At 46.3% G+C, this 13,761-nt stretch overlaps 1 protein-coding gene across 2 annotated transcripts in view; it reads right to left on the reverse strand.

Moving 5' to 3' along the window:
* The window catches only part of LOC135909687 (cell adhesion molecule Dscam1-like), a 301,290-nt gene that overhangs the window by 47,730 nt on the left and 239,799 nt on the right, over positions 1-13,761 (reverse strand). For both annotated transcript variants that reach the window (XM_065441717.2, XM_065441716.2), the window contains exons 8-11: positions 13,366-13,476; positions 11,668-11,829; positions 7,337-7,633; positions 4,654-4,773 (exon numbers count right to left, since the gene is read on the reverse strand). In XM_065441717.2, the coding sequence (XP_065297789.1) occupies positions 4,654-4,773; positions 7,337-7,633; positions 11,668-11,829; positions 13,366-13,476 (690 nt within the window). The remainder of the gene's footprint in view (positions 1-4,653; positions 4,774-7,336; positions 7,634-11,667; positions 11,830-13,365; positions 13,477-13,761) is intronic.

A 13,761-nucleotide genomic window follows, 5' to 3' on the forward strand; every position in this document is an offset into this window, starting at 1 on the left:
GATGTGTTATAAGACAAAAGCAGCGAGTAAGCTACGTGCACGCATACATACATACATACATGCATGCATGCATGCATACATACATACATACATACATACATACATACATACATACATACATACATACATACATACATACATACATACATACATACATACATACATACATACACACATACATACATACATACATACATACATACATACATACATACATACATACATACATACATACATACATACATACATACATACATACATACATACATACATACATGCATACATACATACATACATACATACATACATACATACATACATACATACATACATACGCACACAGAAGCACTCTCATGCACAGGAGTTTTCTACATTGCGCCTTCGACAACTTGTTGAACTTCACCGTAATACACCAGCGTAAGTTATTGCCAGCGTTTAAGAAGTTATATTTCAAAAGATTGGTCGAGTTTCCACAGATTTTGTTAGTAACGTCGACAGGGTACTTCCTTCAATGTCATATACATTTACGCTATTTAATCGGCACATGGTGCTGCGTTATTACTGTGTTTTAGCCAGGACCAAAACACATGTTGTAAGGCATCATTAAATTCCGGCTAAATGCCTTAAATGGGCATGCTATTGAAATGAAGGACACAATTGACGGTTTCTTTTGAAAGTTGTTGAAATTCGGTCAATCTTTGGTAATATATTTATTCTTTAAGTGCGCTGGTGTATACGATGGAGTGTAATAGATTGCTGAAGGGATAGTGTCCAATATTCCTGAGCATGAATACTCCTAAAGTATATATCTAGTACAAGGGCCCATTTTATACGGTAATGAGGCTTGGGCTGGTTGACACACAAGATTCACGCTAGTGGAGAACGTTTGGTGCCATTATGTCTCTTTAGAGCACAGCTTTAGGGGCCTGCTCCTGCGTTGAACGTCGGCGTCGGCGAAGCCGGCATAACGAACGAGCCCACCTAAGAATGAAAAAAGAGCGCGAACACGGAGTGCAGCGAAGGGAGAGAAACGGCGATAGCGACGAGAGAGCGAGGAGGAAGAGGTGGAGGAGGGCACATTGGAAGGATGAGGGGGAAAGCAAAGGAAGGGAGTATGGAGAAAGGATGAGGAGGAAAGTGGAGTGCCGCACGAGACGTGTTCGACCACCCAAGGATAAAAAAAAAGAGCGAACGCGTAGCGCAGCGGAGGATGAAAGACGGCGAAAGCGAAGGGAACGCGAAGAGGAGGATACAGTGGAAGCATGAGGAGGAAAGCGGATGGGGTGAGCATGGCAAAAGTGTGAGGAAGAAGGCGGAGTGGCGCAAGAGACGTGCTCCACGGCGGCGACGCGCTACGAGATGGCGCCATAGTAGCGGGCGCCGTAGAGCATAGAGTTTCTCACTATTGGCGGCGAGGAGTTACGGAGTCGCCCTCTATCGGAAGCGCCTCGCTGCCGTAGTATGAGGGATCACGTGGCGCGCTCCTCATAGGTTTTGCTGTCAGCGCTCACTGAAAACACCACGCACGAGCTCTCCCGGACATTTCTGTAAGTACTTTCGAAACGAGAGAAGTTTTTTACTGTCTAAATAATAATTTTGGGCAAGCTGAAAGCACACAATCGTTTACAGCCGCTATCTCTTTACCGAATACGTACAGTGAACGCCACTGCGCGCGGTCGCCGCGATGGAGTCTACCGAACCGGCTTCTTGCGTGAAAGGTAGGTAAACGCTGAGAGCAAACTATGTGAAATATGTTGTTATAGTGTTTGTATAACGAAATGGAGCCTAATAGAATGAAGCCTCAATGCAGCGATCGCGCAGATTCGCAGCGACCGACTGCGCGTCTGCATACTTGTCCGCGCACTGTTTCGCTTTCTCGCGCGTTTTCGCACCGTGCCATCAGCTTTAGGCCGCAGAATATGAGCATTTGACAGTATACAGGCAACCATTGTTGCGTGGGCGCTATCAGAGCTGTTCAAAAATAATTTCATTGTAGAGACTTCGACGCCTACGGGGACTGTGATGTGCCGTCGCGACGATGCAATCTTTTTTTTTCTTCTAAATTCTTTGACCTTTCAATACTATTTCTCGAGTTGCGTCGCACTGTATGTTTATCGGCGTTCTCAGCGTGCAATTTCCCGCTGATCCTTTTTTGTAATCCAGTGCATTAATTCATAACACAAACATGACCATATGCCATGCTTTCTTTAAATGTGCTTCTTACCGCTGCCTTTTCACTCCACTGAACTTGCCAGTATCTATAGTATCGACAAGTTCATAGACCAAACCGTCATGACATTAGTCGGGCAGCGGACTCAGGCGAGCGTCTCAGTGCGCGTTTCCAGAACATCGCAGACCGGGCGCTGTAGCAGAAATCTTCCTCGCGTCTGTGCTTGCTGCATACCCGAGTTGCAGCCGATGACTGCCGGTTTTATGTTTCGCGAGCCAAGCTTCACACAGCTTCTTGTCCTGCGGCTACGTGTGAATAAGGCCGACACCGGCCTCCGTTACGTGCGTCCGGCCCTGCGGCACCGAGCAGTAGCCTGCCATGTTGCGCGCCTTCAAAGGCAGCCACTACCTATTGTAGTGCTTTCAAGCGTTGTAAAGGAGACACTCGAAGCGGGAAAATTTCGCCACTAAATGAAAACCGCAGCGTACGAGGGAATTTAAACTCGTTTTCAGCTCGCTTCGCCGCGCCCGAAGCAGCCGACGCGGCCGCTATGTCCACGTGATCCCTCCTAGCACGTCACGCCGACGGTGGCGCCAGCTTTTCCAGTGGTGGAGCTCGAGGCCAATAACACCTAGAGGGTAATCTGGCGCCACCGTCTATGGGAGTTTCTTAAGGGGGCACCGTGCCGTCATGGGAATGACGGTATATGTGTCTGCGAGGTTCGTGTTGGCTGGTGTTGCACGAGGCTTCGTCTAGAACGTGGATATGGCTACACAAATAACGCGTTCTCAGAGTAAAATCTTCATAAAATGTTTACATTCACGCATATTACATCTTTACTCACCCACGATGCATGACCGAGCGAAGAAAAACAAGAACAGACGACCAACTGTTTCAAAGCGAGCGCGAACCTTGTCGTCTGTCCTCCAACTTTAGCGGTCCGCTGATACTTTTCACGTAACATGTAGCCGTACACACAATAACAAGTTCTCATAGTTAAACAAGACATGTTTTCGCGTAACAGTAAATCTAAAACAGCTTTTCACGTGCTGTTCTAGTAGAAAATGAATCATTGTGACAGACGGAACGGTACTTGCCAAGCGTGTCTTCAAGGTGTCCTGTCTCTACGAGAACGATGCCAATCCGAATCCACAATATACCGGCATTCCCATGCATACCACAGCGCAGCAGCGCCAGATATCCCTCTAGGTAATGTAGTGAGAAACTCTATGCCGTAGATTTACTGTATACGCTACCAAATAGAGCAAGCTTTGATAGCTTATACATTGTATAAGTCTAGAGCACCGTAGCTCACCATCACCCCGTCACCGATGACGTCATTACTAAGGCATGCGGCGAGCGCGTACACCGAGGCCATATATGGAAACAAAGCGCTGGCGGGGGCTTCGGACCCACTGCGCATGCGCTACTTCTCCCGCGCTGCCGCCGCCGTTAGAGTATGGGCTCCGCGCGAGCCACGCGTTCTCGCGTTCGCGCTTTCTTTCTGAACAATGAGCGACGCAACTGGTGGAAGTGCTTCGTCTGCCGCTACTGCCAAACAAGCTGCCCGAGCCGATGCTCAGCGCCGCCGCCGAGGGGGCCCTCCTGTTCAGATAGAAATTATTTGCCTCAGTATATCGCCAATTCAAAACACCTAAACAGCTGCACTCAAACATCGCATTAGGGAGTATCGTAATCATCGGTGAATTTTTTGAAAGCGGCATTGCATATATTATAGCCCTGCTATGTGTTCCACCGACAATGCCTTTTTCATCGTGCCATGCATTAGCATTTTTATGGTATCGCTTCAGGACCCCCACAACAGCTTTTGGTAGTTGTCCCATGTTGCAAAGTAACCTTGGGAGCGGTGCGGCGTCTTGTACAGGAGATATTAGAATACAGGGCTCTGTCTTTAACAAAGGTAGAACTTTGAAAGCGGAGGACTGATTACTTATTTACGAAAAAGGTTGGCTCGTACAGGCCTTGCTAGGTTTCATTGTGTGGGGAAATGAAGTGGTGAAGAGGTTCCGAAGGCGATCGATCACAGAATGCAGGCGACGCCGATATAGCATGAGTGAAGGCGTACAGCGAGAATTGAAATAAAATCGTTAACAACACAATTGAGCTAGTTGGTGCCTTTTCCAAGGTCCAGACATAATTAAGCGAAATGAGAAACAAAGAAGAAGGCCAGTGCCCCTTGTTTCGTCTCTTATTTTGCTGCCCTTAATTATGCCTCAGCCGTGCAATTAAAGTTTCGATAACTTCTTAATCGGCTGTACTTTGCACATAACTGAAAATTTAACCACTGAAGGGAAAATCTGGACTCACTGTTGCCAAAATGGCAATGACAGCCGCGGCCAGTCGGGGCATTTTCAAGCGAGGTGCTTATGCCGAATTTATTGAATTTCTTTCTCTCTCTACTTAATTTCGTCTCTTTCGTTTACCGTACAGTAGGAAATAAGAAACGAAAAAGCTTTCCAAACCTTCGGCTTTCGTCCATCGAATCCTTGGCTTGGGAAAACCATCTGCTTCGCAGTCGATGACCACACTTTTGCCTTTGATGACAGATGTTTCTGTTGGTTCGATAATCCACTGCGGTGGAACTAATAAAAAAGAAAAGAAAAGAAAGCCGCACTAAGTCTTGCATATTGATCAGCTACATAATTAATATGTTACGCTCCGCTGATAACTCAAATGGTCAGGCACTTAAAGAACCCACTTAATGCAAACATGCTAGGTGTTCTGTTTTTCTGTCATTTCGAAGCGCTTAACAAAGCTTAACGTTCTTAAGTTAGAGACGTTTTGCAGTTATAAGGCTCAACAACATTGCAAGAGTTGTACAAGGGTTGTGCACGCTTAATGGGGAGCGTACGCCCCAAAGCTTTTGCGACGTTAATGCACCGAACAAATCTCTTCGATTGCACGCCTCGATGGCCGACTACTATCTGATGACTTTGTTTTGGGTCCTTGACATAGATGGAAGCGGTACATAATGGCTCTAGCCTTTTTACAAGCTACTGGACTGGGCACACAGCTGTGGGGATGTCACAAGGTGAAGGACACATACGATCTCCTTTCTGTTCATCATCTGTTCCGCTTCCCTAATGAAGAATAGCAGGCCAGAGCAATCTATAGCTCACGCCTATCTCAGTGCATATTTACTGCAAATAAACAACGCACCACACTGTACTATGAAGCGAACACTGGATTTTTGTTTGTTACTAAATGCAGAATTTTAGGAGAGCTGCGACATGGGCTGCTTGTTCCAGCATTCTTTTAAAATCAAAATCAGCACAGAGCGATAACACTGACATACTCTATACAATAAAGCGTACAATATGAGTGTTTACTTAGTATGTGCACAATACAGGGCAGTACAGTATGTGTGTGTGTAGGGGGTTGGGGTGGGGGGGGGGCGTTGGTGAGTGTCCTCTAACTGTGTGGTGTGCTATCGCGCTGTACAGTAGTTCAATCTTCCAAGTTCTTGCACGTAGCTATAATTATTTGAGCGAGTCCTGTTTTAAAACGGGATGTAAAACTTCAATGTTTTGCGTAAGCTGTCCCACGCACAAGCGAAAGCAATAGATGGCTTAAGTGACCACGAAAGGGCACTTGGCAGGAAAGTGCGAGGGGAAAGTTTCCATACAGGCGGCAGTTTGTTTTACCCTTCTCGTGTCGCCTGCAGTGCACCGACGAGCAATCGATCGCTTCTAATTTAGCTTCATATAACTTTTCCCAACGGCTCTGAAGGCACCGAAGGAGACACCAGGCGCGCCGCCCTTACGAAGCCACAAAGCCGTGCAGGCTCGTCGTCACGCTTAATCTGCTTTTGTGTGGCGCACGTAGAGAAAAAAAAGCAGAGAGAAAGAGAGAAAATTGTAGAGGCGCTTTTTAATGAGAGCTTTGCCTCGGCACACGCCCATCGCGTTACTGCAAGTGACACGTGAACAAGAAGCAGACGAACCTGGCTAAAGTGTTTCATATCCACTTGTCGATGCGCCTATACCTGAAGCTCAATCTGAGACGCCTACATTTGTTTCCTTCTTTTTGTCGATAATACGCTTTAGTTTACCGGCCTCTACGTATTGGCTATGAGACTGCGGATGGTACGAATCGCTTTTGAAATGTAGCTGCTAGTAATGGTGTCGCTTAGCTTAGTTGGCTCACGCTTGCAGGCTTATACAGGAGCGCAAGTATGCGCTTGTCCTGTCTCTTTCTGTCCGCTTCTTTCACTTTTGTTCAAAGTGAACTCTTTTTCAAATTTGCGCCGTATGAAATGTCCTATGCAAGAACTCAAGCGCGCAACGCACACTTCTGGTCTCCAAGAAGAGTATATGGGGCAGTCGGCTTGGACTTCTTCTTAATGCATACTGTTTCGGCATATTTTTGTCGTTCTTGTAAAGCGTCCACAAGTGTGCCGAAAATAACTCAGAAGCGAGAGTGAGAAATTAAAGATATGGGAACCGCCTAAGGAGGGCACGTTTAAACGCGAAATGCTATCAAGTGTGTTGTAATGTAGGCTATACCATATCTGCAACAGAATCAATAATCGAGGCAGCATGGCTGCCCTTCGGGGATCGAGTGTTAAGGCTAAATTAGATGTCGACATAACGAAATTGAATTCTGAGGTTTTACGTGCCAAAACCACCATTTGATTATGAGGCAAGCCGTAGTAGAGGACTCCTGATTAATTTTGACCGCCAGGGGATCTCTAACGTGACCACAATGCGTGGGAGACGGACATTTTTCTTTTTTTTTTGCATTTCGCCTTCATCTAAATGTGGCCGCCGGGGCCGGGATTCGAACCCGCGAGTTCGTGCTTAGCAGCGCAACACGATAACCGCTAAGTCACCGCGGCGGGTCACCATATTCTCTGGCGGTGTGCCCGGTCACGCCCTATCATCGCTAACAGCCATGCCAGATGGGAGGCGGTTCTCCGCAGCCCTCTTCTGGCTGACCAACTCTGGGCTGTCCAGCAGGCCCACGATGCGGCCGAGAGGCTCGGCCTTCCGGTTCCCACGTGGGAGCGGCCCGCTTCGTGAAGACTCACGATCTGCAGGACTTCTTTAAAGTTTCACCATACCATACCATACCGCGGCGGGTCTGACATAACGAAAGCCGTCTGATTCTGCGCGATGCCTGCTTGCGAGTGTTGTGCACACGCACCGTGGATGACCATGACAGCCGAGTGGCTGGCGCTGCCGGCCTCGTTCTGGGCGACGCAGGTGTAATTGCCGCGGTACTCGAGCCGCAGCGCCTTGAAGAGCAGCGTGGACGTGAAGCCGGACACGGTGTTGACCAGTATGCCGGCCGTGTCCGGGTTCGACTCGCTGATGGGGTCGCCGTCCTTGATCCAGCTGATGTTGATGGGCAGGTCGCCGCTCACCACGGCGCACATGACCGACGCCCGCTGACCCTCGCGCAGGGAGGCCGGGTAGCTGAACGGCTCGATGGCAGGCTTCACTGCATCGCGCGTGTTTAGGAAGCAGGAATTAAGAGGAAGCACTAGCCCGGGCCCGAATCCGGCGCGGCCTATTCAAATACATGTAAAATGCAGAAACGCTTTTCTGATGTAACCACTGGACCGATTTTATTGAAATTTATTGAATTTGAGAGAGCAAGTTAAATTCTAGTGACCATTAGAAGCGGAATTTCGAGTTTAGGCCTGCAGCTTGTTAAAAATATTTTCAATAATTCGAAAGTTCGAAAAATATAGAAGCACGAAGTTTACAAATGATTAGCTCTGCATCAAGAACAGATATCGCGGTTGTGTAAACGGCATCTATTAGAACATTCAAAGCGGACAAATTCGTTATGTCAATTTATATTTTACGTGAATTTGTTACGTTGTGTACAAGCGTTCCGCAAAAGCAGTATTTCGATATTACTAACTTTTTCTGAGATTCATGTGTAATATATAAATTTTGGCCGCTTTAGATGTTGGATTATATGCAATTCACACAATTTTGATATCATTTTTCATTGCTGAGTTACAGAGTTGTAAGCTTGATAGTTTCGTTTTCTGAAAAGTTGCAATTTTTGCCAATTTTTCATAAAATATGGACAACCAAAATGAAAAATTCGAAACCACCAGTCACTAGAATTGAAGTTTTTCTTCAATACAGTAGCCCCAGTAGTAAGCCCTTTTATCGGCTTTTTCATTTTCATGTTTTTACTGTGTTTACCAGTTCTTGCAATCTGTATTAATGTGTTTTATCTTTGTGACCCGTGGTTACCATTTGTTACCCTCCCCCCCCCACCTTATGCAATGCCCCATCAGGGGCCTTAAGGGTAAATAAATGATGATGATGATGAAACTTCGTCAAACTTAGTGCAGCGGTTACCGAGAAAAACGAATTCTTCTTTTACGTGTCTTTAGATAGGAGCACCTGGGCTAAAGCTTCCTCTTAAGGCCCACCAGTCAATGTACTATAACCTCCTTATAGTGAAATTGCCGCAACCTGACACAAACGAGAGAGAAATAAAGAAACAAAGAAAGAAAGAAAAAAAAACGCCACACGAGAACTTTATCTGTATCCGCATTTCGCAATCTAGTCATTCTGTAGCTACAATAAAAGCTTTAAAGTACACTTGACTGATTCTAGTTCACAAGAGCGCAATTTTGTTCTAAATAAACGCAGATTACACATCTTAGGTTACGTCCTTCGTTGCATCCTTTAACTAAAGCAGCTTCTGTTTGCCGAGAAAAGGCACAGCCTCTCGCTTTGACATGATGGACAGTTCACTGGCAGGAAGGTAAAATTATGGAAAGTGTGAGGCAAGGAAAGGAGGGGAAGCGTGCGAAAAGAAAAATAAAGAAGCTAGAAAACTGAGCGTGACGAGGAGAGGATCGCAGGATGGAATGAATAAAGGGAGGCAGAGGGAGAGAGAGAGAGAAGTTAGTGAACGAATGTATAAAAGAAGGAAGGGGAAGAAACATATATAATACGAGGACTTAAGAAGCTATGCAGGCCAGATAGATAGATAGATAGATAGATAGATAGATAGATAGATAGATAGATAGATAGATAGATAGATAGATAGATAGATAGATAGATAGATAGATAGATAGATAGATAGATAGATAGATAGATAGATATGTCGGTCGGTCGCTGTGTGCGTGTGTGCGTGTGCTTTAGAAATATTTCGCAAATAAATCCCGTAGCACCGACAATCTAAACCATCTTCTAAGCTCCTCCCTCGCGGACAATATACACCGCCTCCTACTTCGGAGACGCGAACCTTGTCACATTCCGACACCCAGTACAACGCGGTGGGAGTTCGCGTGCACATCTATTACAGCGACGTTGGCTGCCAGCCAGCGTAAGCCACGACACGGAAACTATTACGTTCCACGGTGTCGTGTACTCGCGAAAGTCGCGCACTCCTTTCCGCGCGGTCATTGTTGGTGGGTCGTGTTTCGAGCGCTATGCGGCGTCGCTGCGTTAAGCGCAAGCTGCAGTTCCCTCTCACGTAGCGCGTGCCTCAGCACGGTGGCCCTCGCGTGGCGTGGCGTGGCATTCTAGGCGTGTCAGCGCGAAGCTGCGCGCTTGCTTGCCGAGCGGGAACAGCTGGCCAAGCAGGAGAGGATACCCACACGTGATACGCGGTGCTACGTCGACACGACTGTTTCAACTGGACGTACAAGTTTTCTAACATGGCAACACTTTAGTTAAGGCCAACTGCGCAACGTCATGACGGCTGCCACGTTCCTCAACATTGCGTAGATTCTTGTTTACAGCGGGAAGCAAAAAAAGCGCGAGGGTTGTAAAACAATTTTTCGAGTGTGACTGCTTGACTGAGTATGAGTGGCGCATTTTTGTGGAGCGATTTGAGAGGATGCGAATTAAAGACGGCGAGAGAGAGAGAGAGAGAGAGAGGAAAGGGGAAAGGCAGGGAGGTTAACCAGAGAAAAAAAAATCCGGTTGGCTACCCTACGCTGCGGAGAGAGGGGAGGGGGAGTTAAAGTGGTAACAAAGGAGAGATAAGGAAAGGAAGGAGCATAGACACACAATCACAATCGGTCAAGTTTGCGCTAAAGTCTTGGTGTGTCGAGTCAATTAAGCACTTGACTAGTCGGTCGAGGATGTGATGTTCTCATGCACTCTATTTATTTTTTTTTCTATTAGAAAAATAGTTTGACAACTCAAAATGCATCTCAGCCTTTGAAAAGCAATATCTCACACGAAGTTTTATAAAGTTCGTAAAATGTGGTTTAGAACTTGAGGTAGCGTTCCAGCTTATTTGCCTAGCAAATGGAGCAAATATTAGTGACCTACCACTTGCTAGTTAAATGTGATTACTTCAACTACTCACGGGATAATTCGATTGCTACCTTCTCACCTTCTAAAGACGACCGAAGGCGCGAAGAAAGAACAAATTAAACGGGAGTTTACCGGTAAATGCGAGAGTAATGCGTTAGCACTACGTCGTACCTCTTTGAGGCCCGAGATTTATGATTTAAACTGCGCTCACCACATTGCAAGATGTTGTTCAGGAGCTTTTCGACACACGTACTATCTCCTCGAGGAGTTAAGTGCAACTAAACGGCCAAAGTAATTAAACCTTTCTCCCGTTTGTCGGTTCATTTCGAATGTTTATAAACTACTGGATGCGCAGAAACATTCACCCGACATATATATATATATATATATATATATATATATATATATATATATATATATATATATGTAACCATGATAACCTTTGCAGTGTTAGAGAAATAAATGTGTCGGATGTTTCATAGCTCTGTGTGCAGTAGTCATATATCTCTATAAGATGACTGCACACAGAGCTATGAAACATCCGACACATTTATTTCTCTAACACTGCAAAGGTTATCACTGTTACATTATCGTATCACAAAGTCCCAGCAGAGCTTCGGGGCTAAAAATCTAGGTACGGTTTCGAGTCAAGGCATTGATTTCGCATCAATGTGTCAAGAACGACATCTGCATCAGTCTGTGTCCGATTCATTTCCGCTTGACGCGCCGGCGCTTCGCTGTGCAGCGGACAAAGACTTTCGGACATTGAGGTTGGAGTGCGCGTACACAAGTTTTGGCACGCGATCCCCTGCGAGTCTTTTGCGCAGCTTGGCGTGCACATTAGCATACTCGGATCAGTTTATTTCACATGCCGCAGAGAACGGGGGAATCTGCAGTACGCGAAAGGCGAGAGTGCTCAAAGGTTGGTTGAAGCAAAGTCCTTGCCAACCCGTGGATTGATACAGGTGCTTCGCAGACTCCCAAGCTCCGTCTTTTGACCAAACTTTTAGATACCTTGGAAAGAGTCGCATCATAACAGCAGAATTCTGCAGGGAAGTTCTTTCTCTTTTTTTTCCAATTTTATTCTGGTTAAAGAAGAAAAAAAAACGAAACGACTAAATTTTCAATGTTTTTTTTCAACCGCTTACGTCTCTACTTTCCACTTTGACACTCCTCATGCTAACGCAATTAAAGAAAAAAAAAAACGTGTTGTTCATCGCGAACAATGCTCACCTTTGACGCTGATGTAGACGGTGCTCTGTGCAGTGTGGCCGTCTTTGTCCTTGGCGACGCAGGTGTACGGTCCTTCGTCCGTGGCCCTCTCCATGTGGTACACTTCGAGGGATCCGTTGTCGTGCACTTTCTGCCGGTGATTGTAGGGCAGCCGGAGACCCGCTGCACAGGACCGGATTAAACGAGTACTGACATGGCGTTCTAGACTTTTCTTCTTTTTTTTGCATGGATTGAAGGTATTCGACGTCGACACCCTAGAAAACGAAAATACTATTAAAGTTTTTACTACTGTATAATTACTATAACCCATTATAGAAGTTTTTCTATGAACCAGTCTCGGTTTTGTATCCCACGAGATGTACATCTGATGACATCATGACCCAGAGGGTGGTCACGTGGTAGCACCACATCGCGACGTCCTGGCACTCGCTTCGGCTTGCTGAGCTGTCCGCCATGCTAATATTCGATATAACAGACGACAGAAAGCCGGAACGATTGCCAAACCGTCATGATAACTCACGATGTTCTTCTGCTCGCACGTGACCATCTTCTGCGCCATGACGTCATGATGCGTACATTTCTTGGGAAACGAAGCCGAAACTGATTCGAGAAAAAAAAAGCACTTATATTAAGTAAATTATTTAGGACCCTCTGGAGCTCCCTAGTAATTTTTTCTAAGGTTTCGAGTTCGAGGACCTTCATTTAACGCAAAAGATGAAAAGTCCAAATTGCTTGACGTCTGATGGGTTGCGGGCCTGACGAACTTCTCATTTCCTTCCTCATATGTGGCATGCATTAAGAGATTGGTGGTGGATCGAACCTCGTTCCCCCACCACAGTAGCCCGATGCTCTAACCAGTAGGCCACAATCGCTTTTCCTCTCTCTCTCTCTCTCTTTGACTGCTTTATGCCTCGCATGTACCAGAGCGAACCCAATGCAACAGTACAAGAAGATCATATTACGGTGAACCGTGAGCTGTTGTTTGCTGGCTACATATTATTAGCACTTCGGAATGTGCAACAAGAGAGAGAGAGAGAGAAGTCATAAGGGAAATGCAGGGAGGTTAACCAGGCCGAGCCCGGTAGGCTACCCTGCACTGGGAACCCACTCCGTCGCATACGTCTGCGTTTTCTCCGCTTCGACAAAGCGCTACGCAGATTCGCAAAATCGATCGTACACGCATCTAGCGTGCCAGCGCCAACTAGCCCTTTGATATGACCGCCGCAAGTGCAGCGAGTATCGCGTATGGTATTGCGTATATTGCGAGTAATGCGCATAATGCGCATAGCATGGGTGTGCAAGAGCACATTCGCGCGCCCCAGTTTTCGTTACCCCGAAGATGCAGGAATGAAATGGACAAATTTATAGCATTTTATTAACCGTTCCACGAAGGCTTCGCCTCACATAGATTCCAAGATGCGCGCTGGATGTGGATAACTGTTTTTTTTTTTTTCAGTGAAACTTTACGGTATGTTTCTTTTAGCATTGCTACGTTCTTATTCTCTTGACGCTGCTGATTAACAAGTGAGCTGATTTCATTTAATTATATTAAATGGCTGCGATCAGTGTTAATAACCGATGCAGCGTCGTGCATGCAGCGTGATAAAAAATTAACGCGTTACATTTTTCAGCGGCTGACGTGTGTCCTAAAATTAAAAAAAAGCGACGGTCCCCATAAACCCGACATATATACAGTACCTCGCTCCCAGTTGATGGACTCGAGTGGGTATCCGGCCACAGGACATACGGTGCTCAGGATTTCTCCCGCGACGACCGTCAGGTTCCGCATCGGCCGCACAACAGGTCGGCCTGCGAAAACGTTCTGCAATGAGCGCAATTTTCAGCGAGCTAACGCCTCGCTGCTCGCACGTTGTACGTTGCCAAACAAAAGCCAACGGAGAAAATGAAGGTGTCGCTAGGTCAAATTTGTGATTACTTGAAGAACACAAGACACTATTTGGAGAGATGTAGGGCCCGAGAAAGAGGGGGTCCGAAATTTAGTTCAAGCATGATGGGTGGCTCGAGTGTCTGAGAATGTCTGAGAGTGTCTGAGGCACGCAAAGTGCCTCGAGCGGCAAGTCGCGCCGCAATTTT

The sequence above is a fragment of the Dermacentor albipictus genome, chromosome 3 (genome assembly GCF_038994185.2).
Source record: "Dermacentor albipictus isolate Rhodes 1998 colony chromosome 3, USDA_Dalb.pri_finalv2, whole genome shotgun sequence".
In the NCBI taxonomy this organism is placed as follows: domain Eukaryota; kingdom Metazoa; phylum Arthropoda; class Arachnida; order Ixodida; family Ixodidae; genus Dermacentor; species Dermacentor albipictus.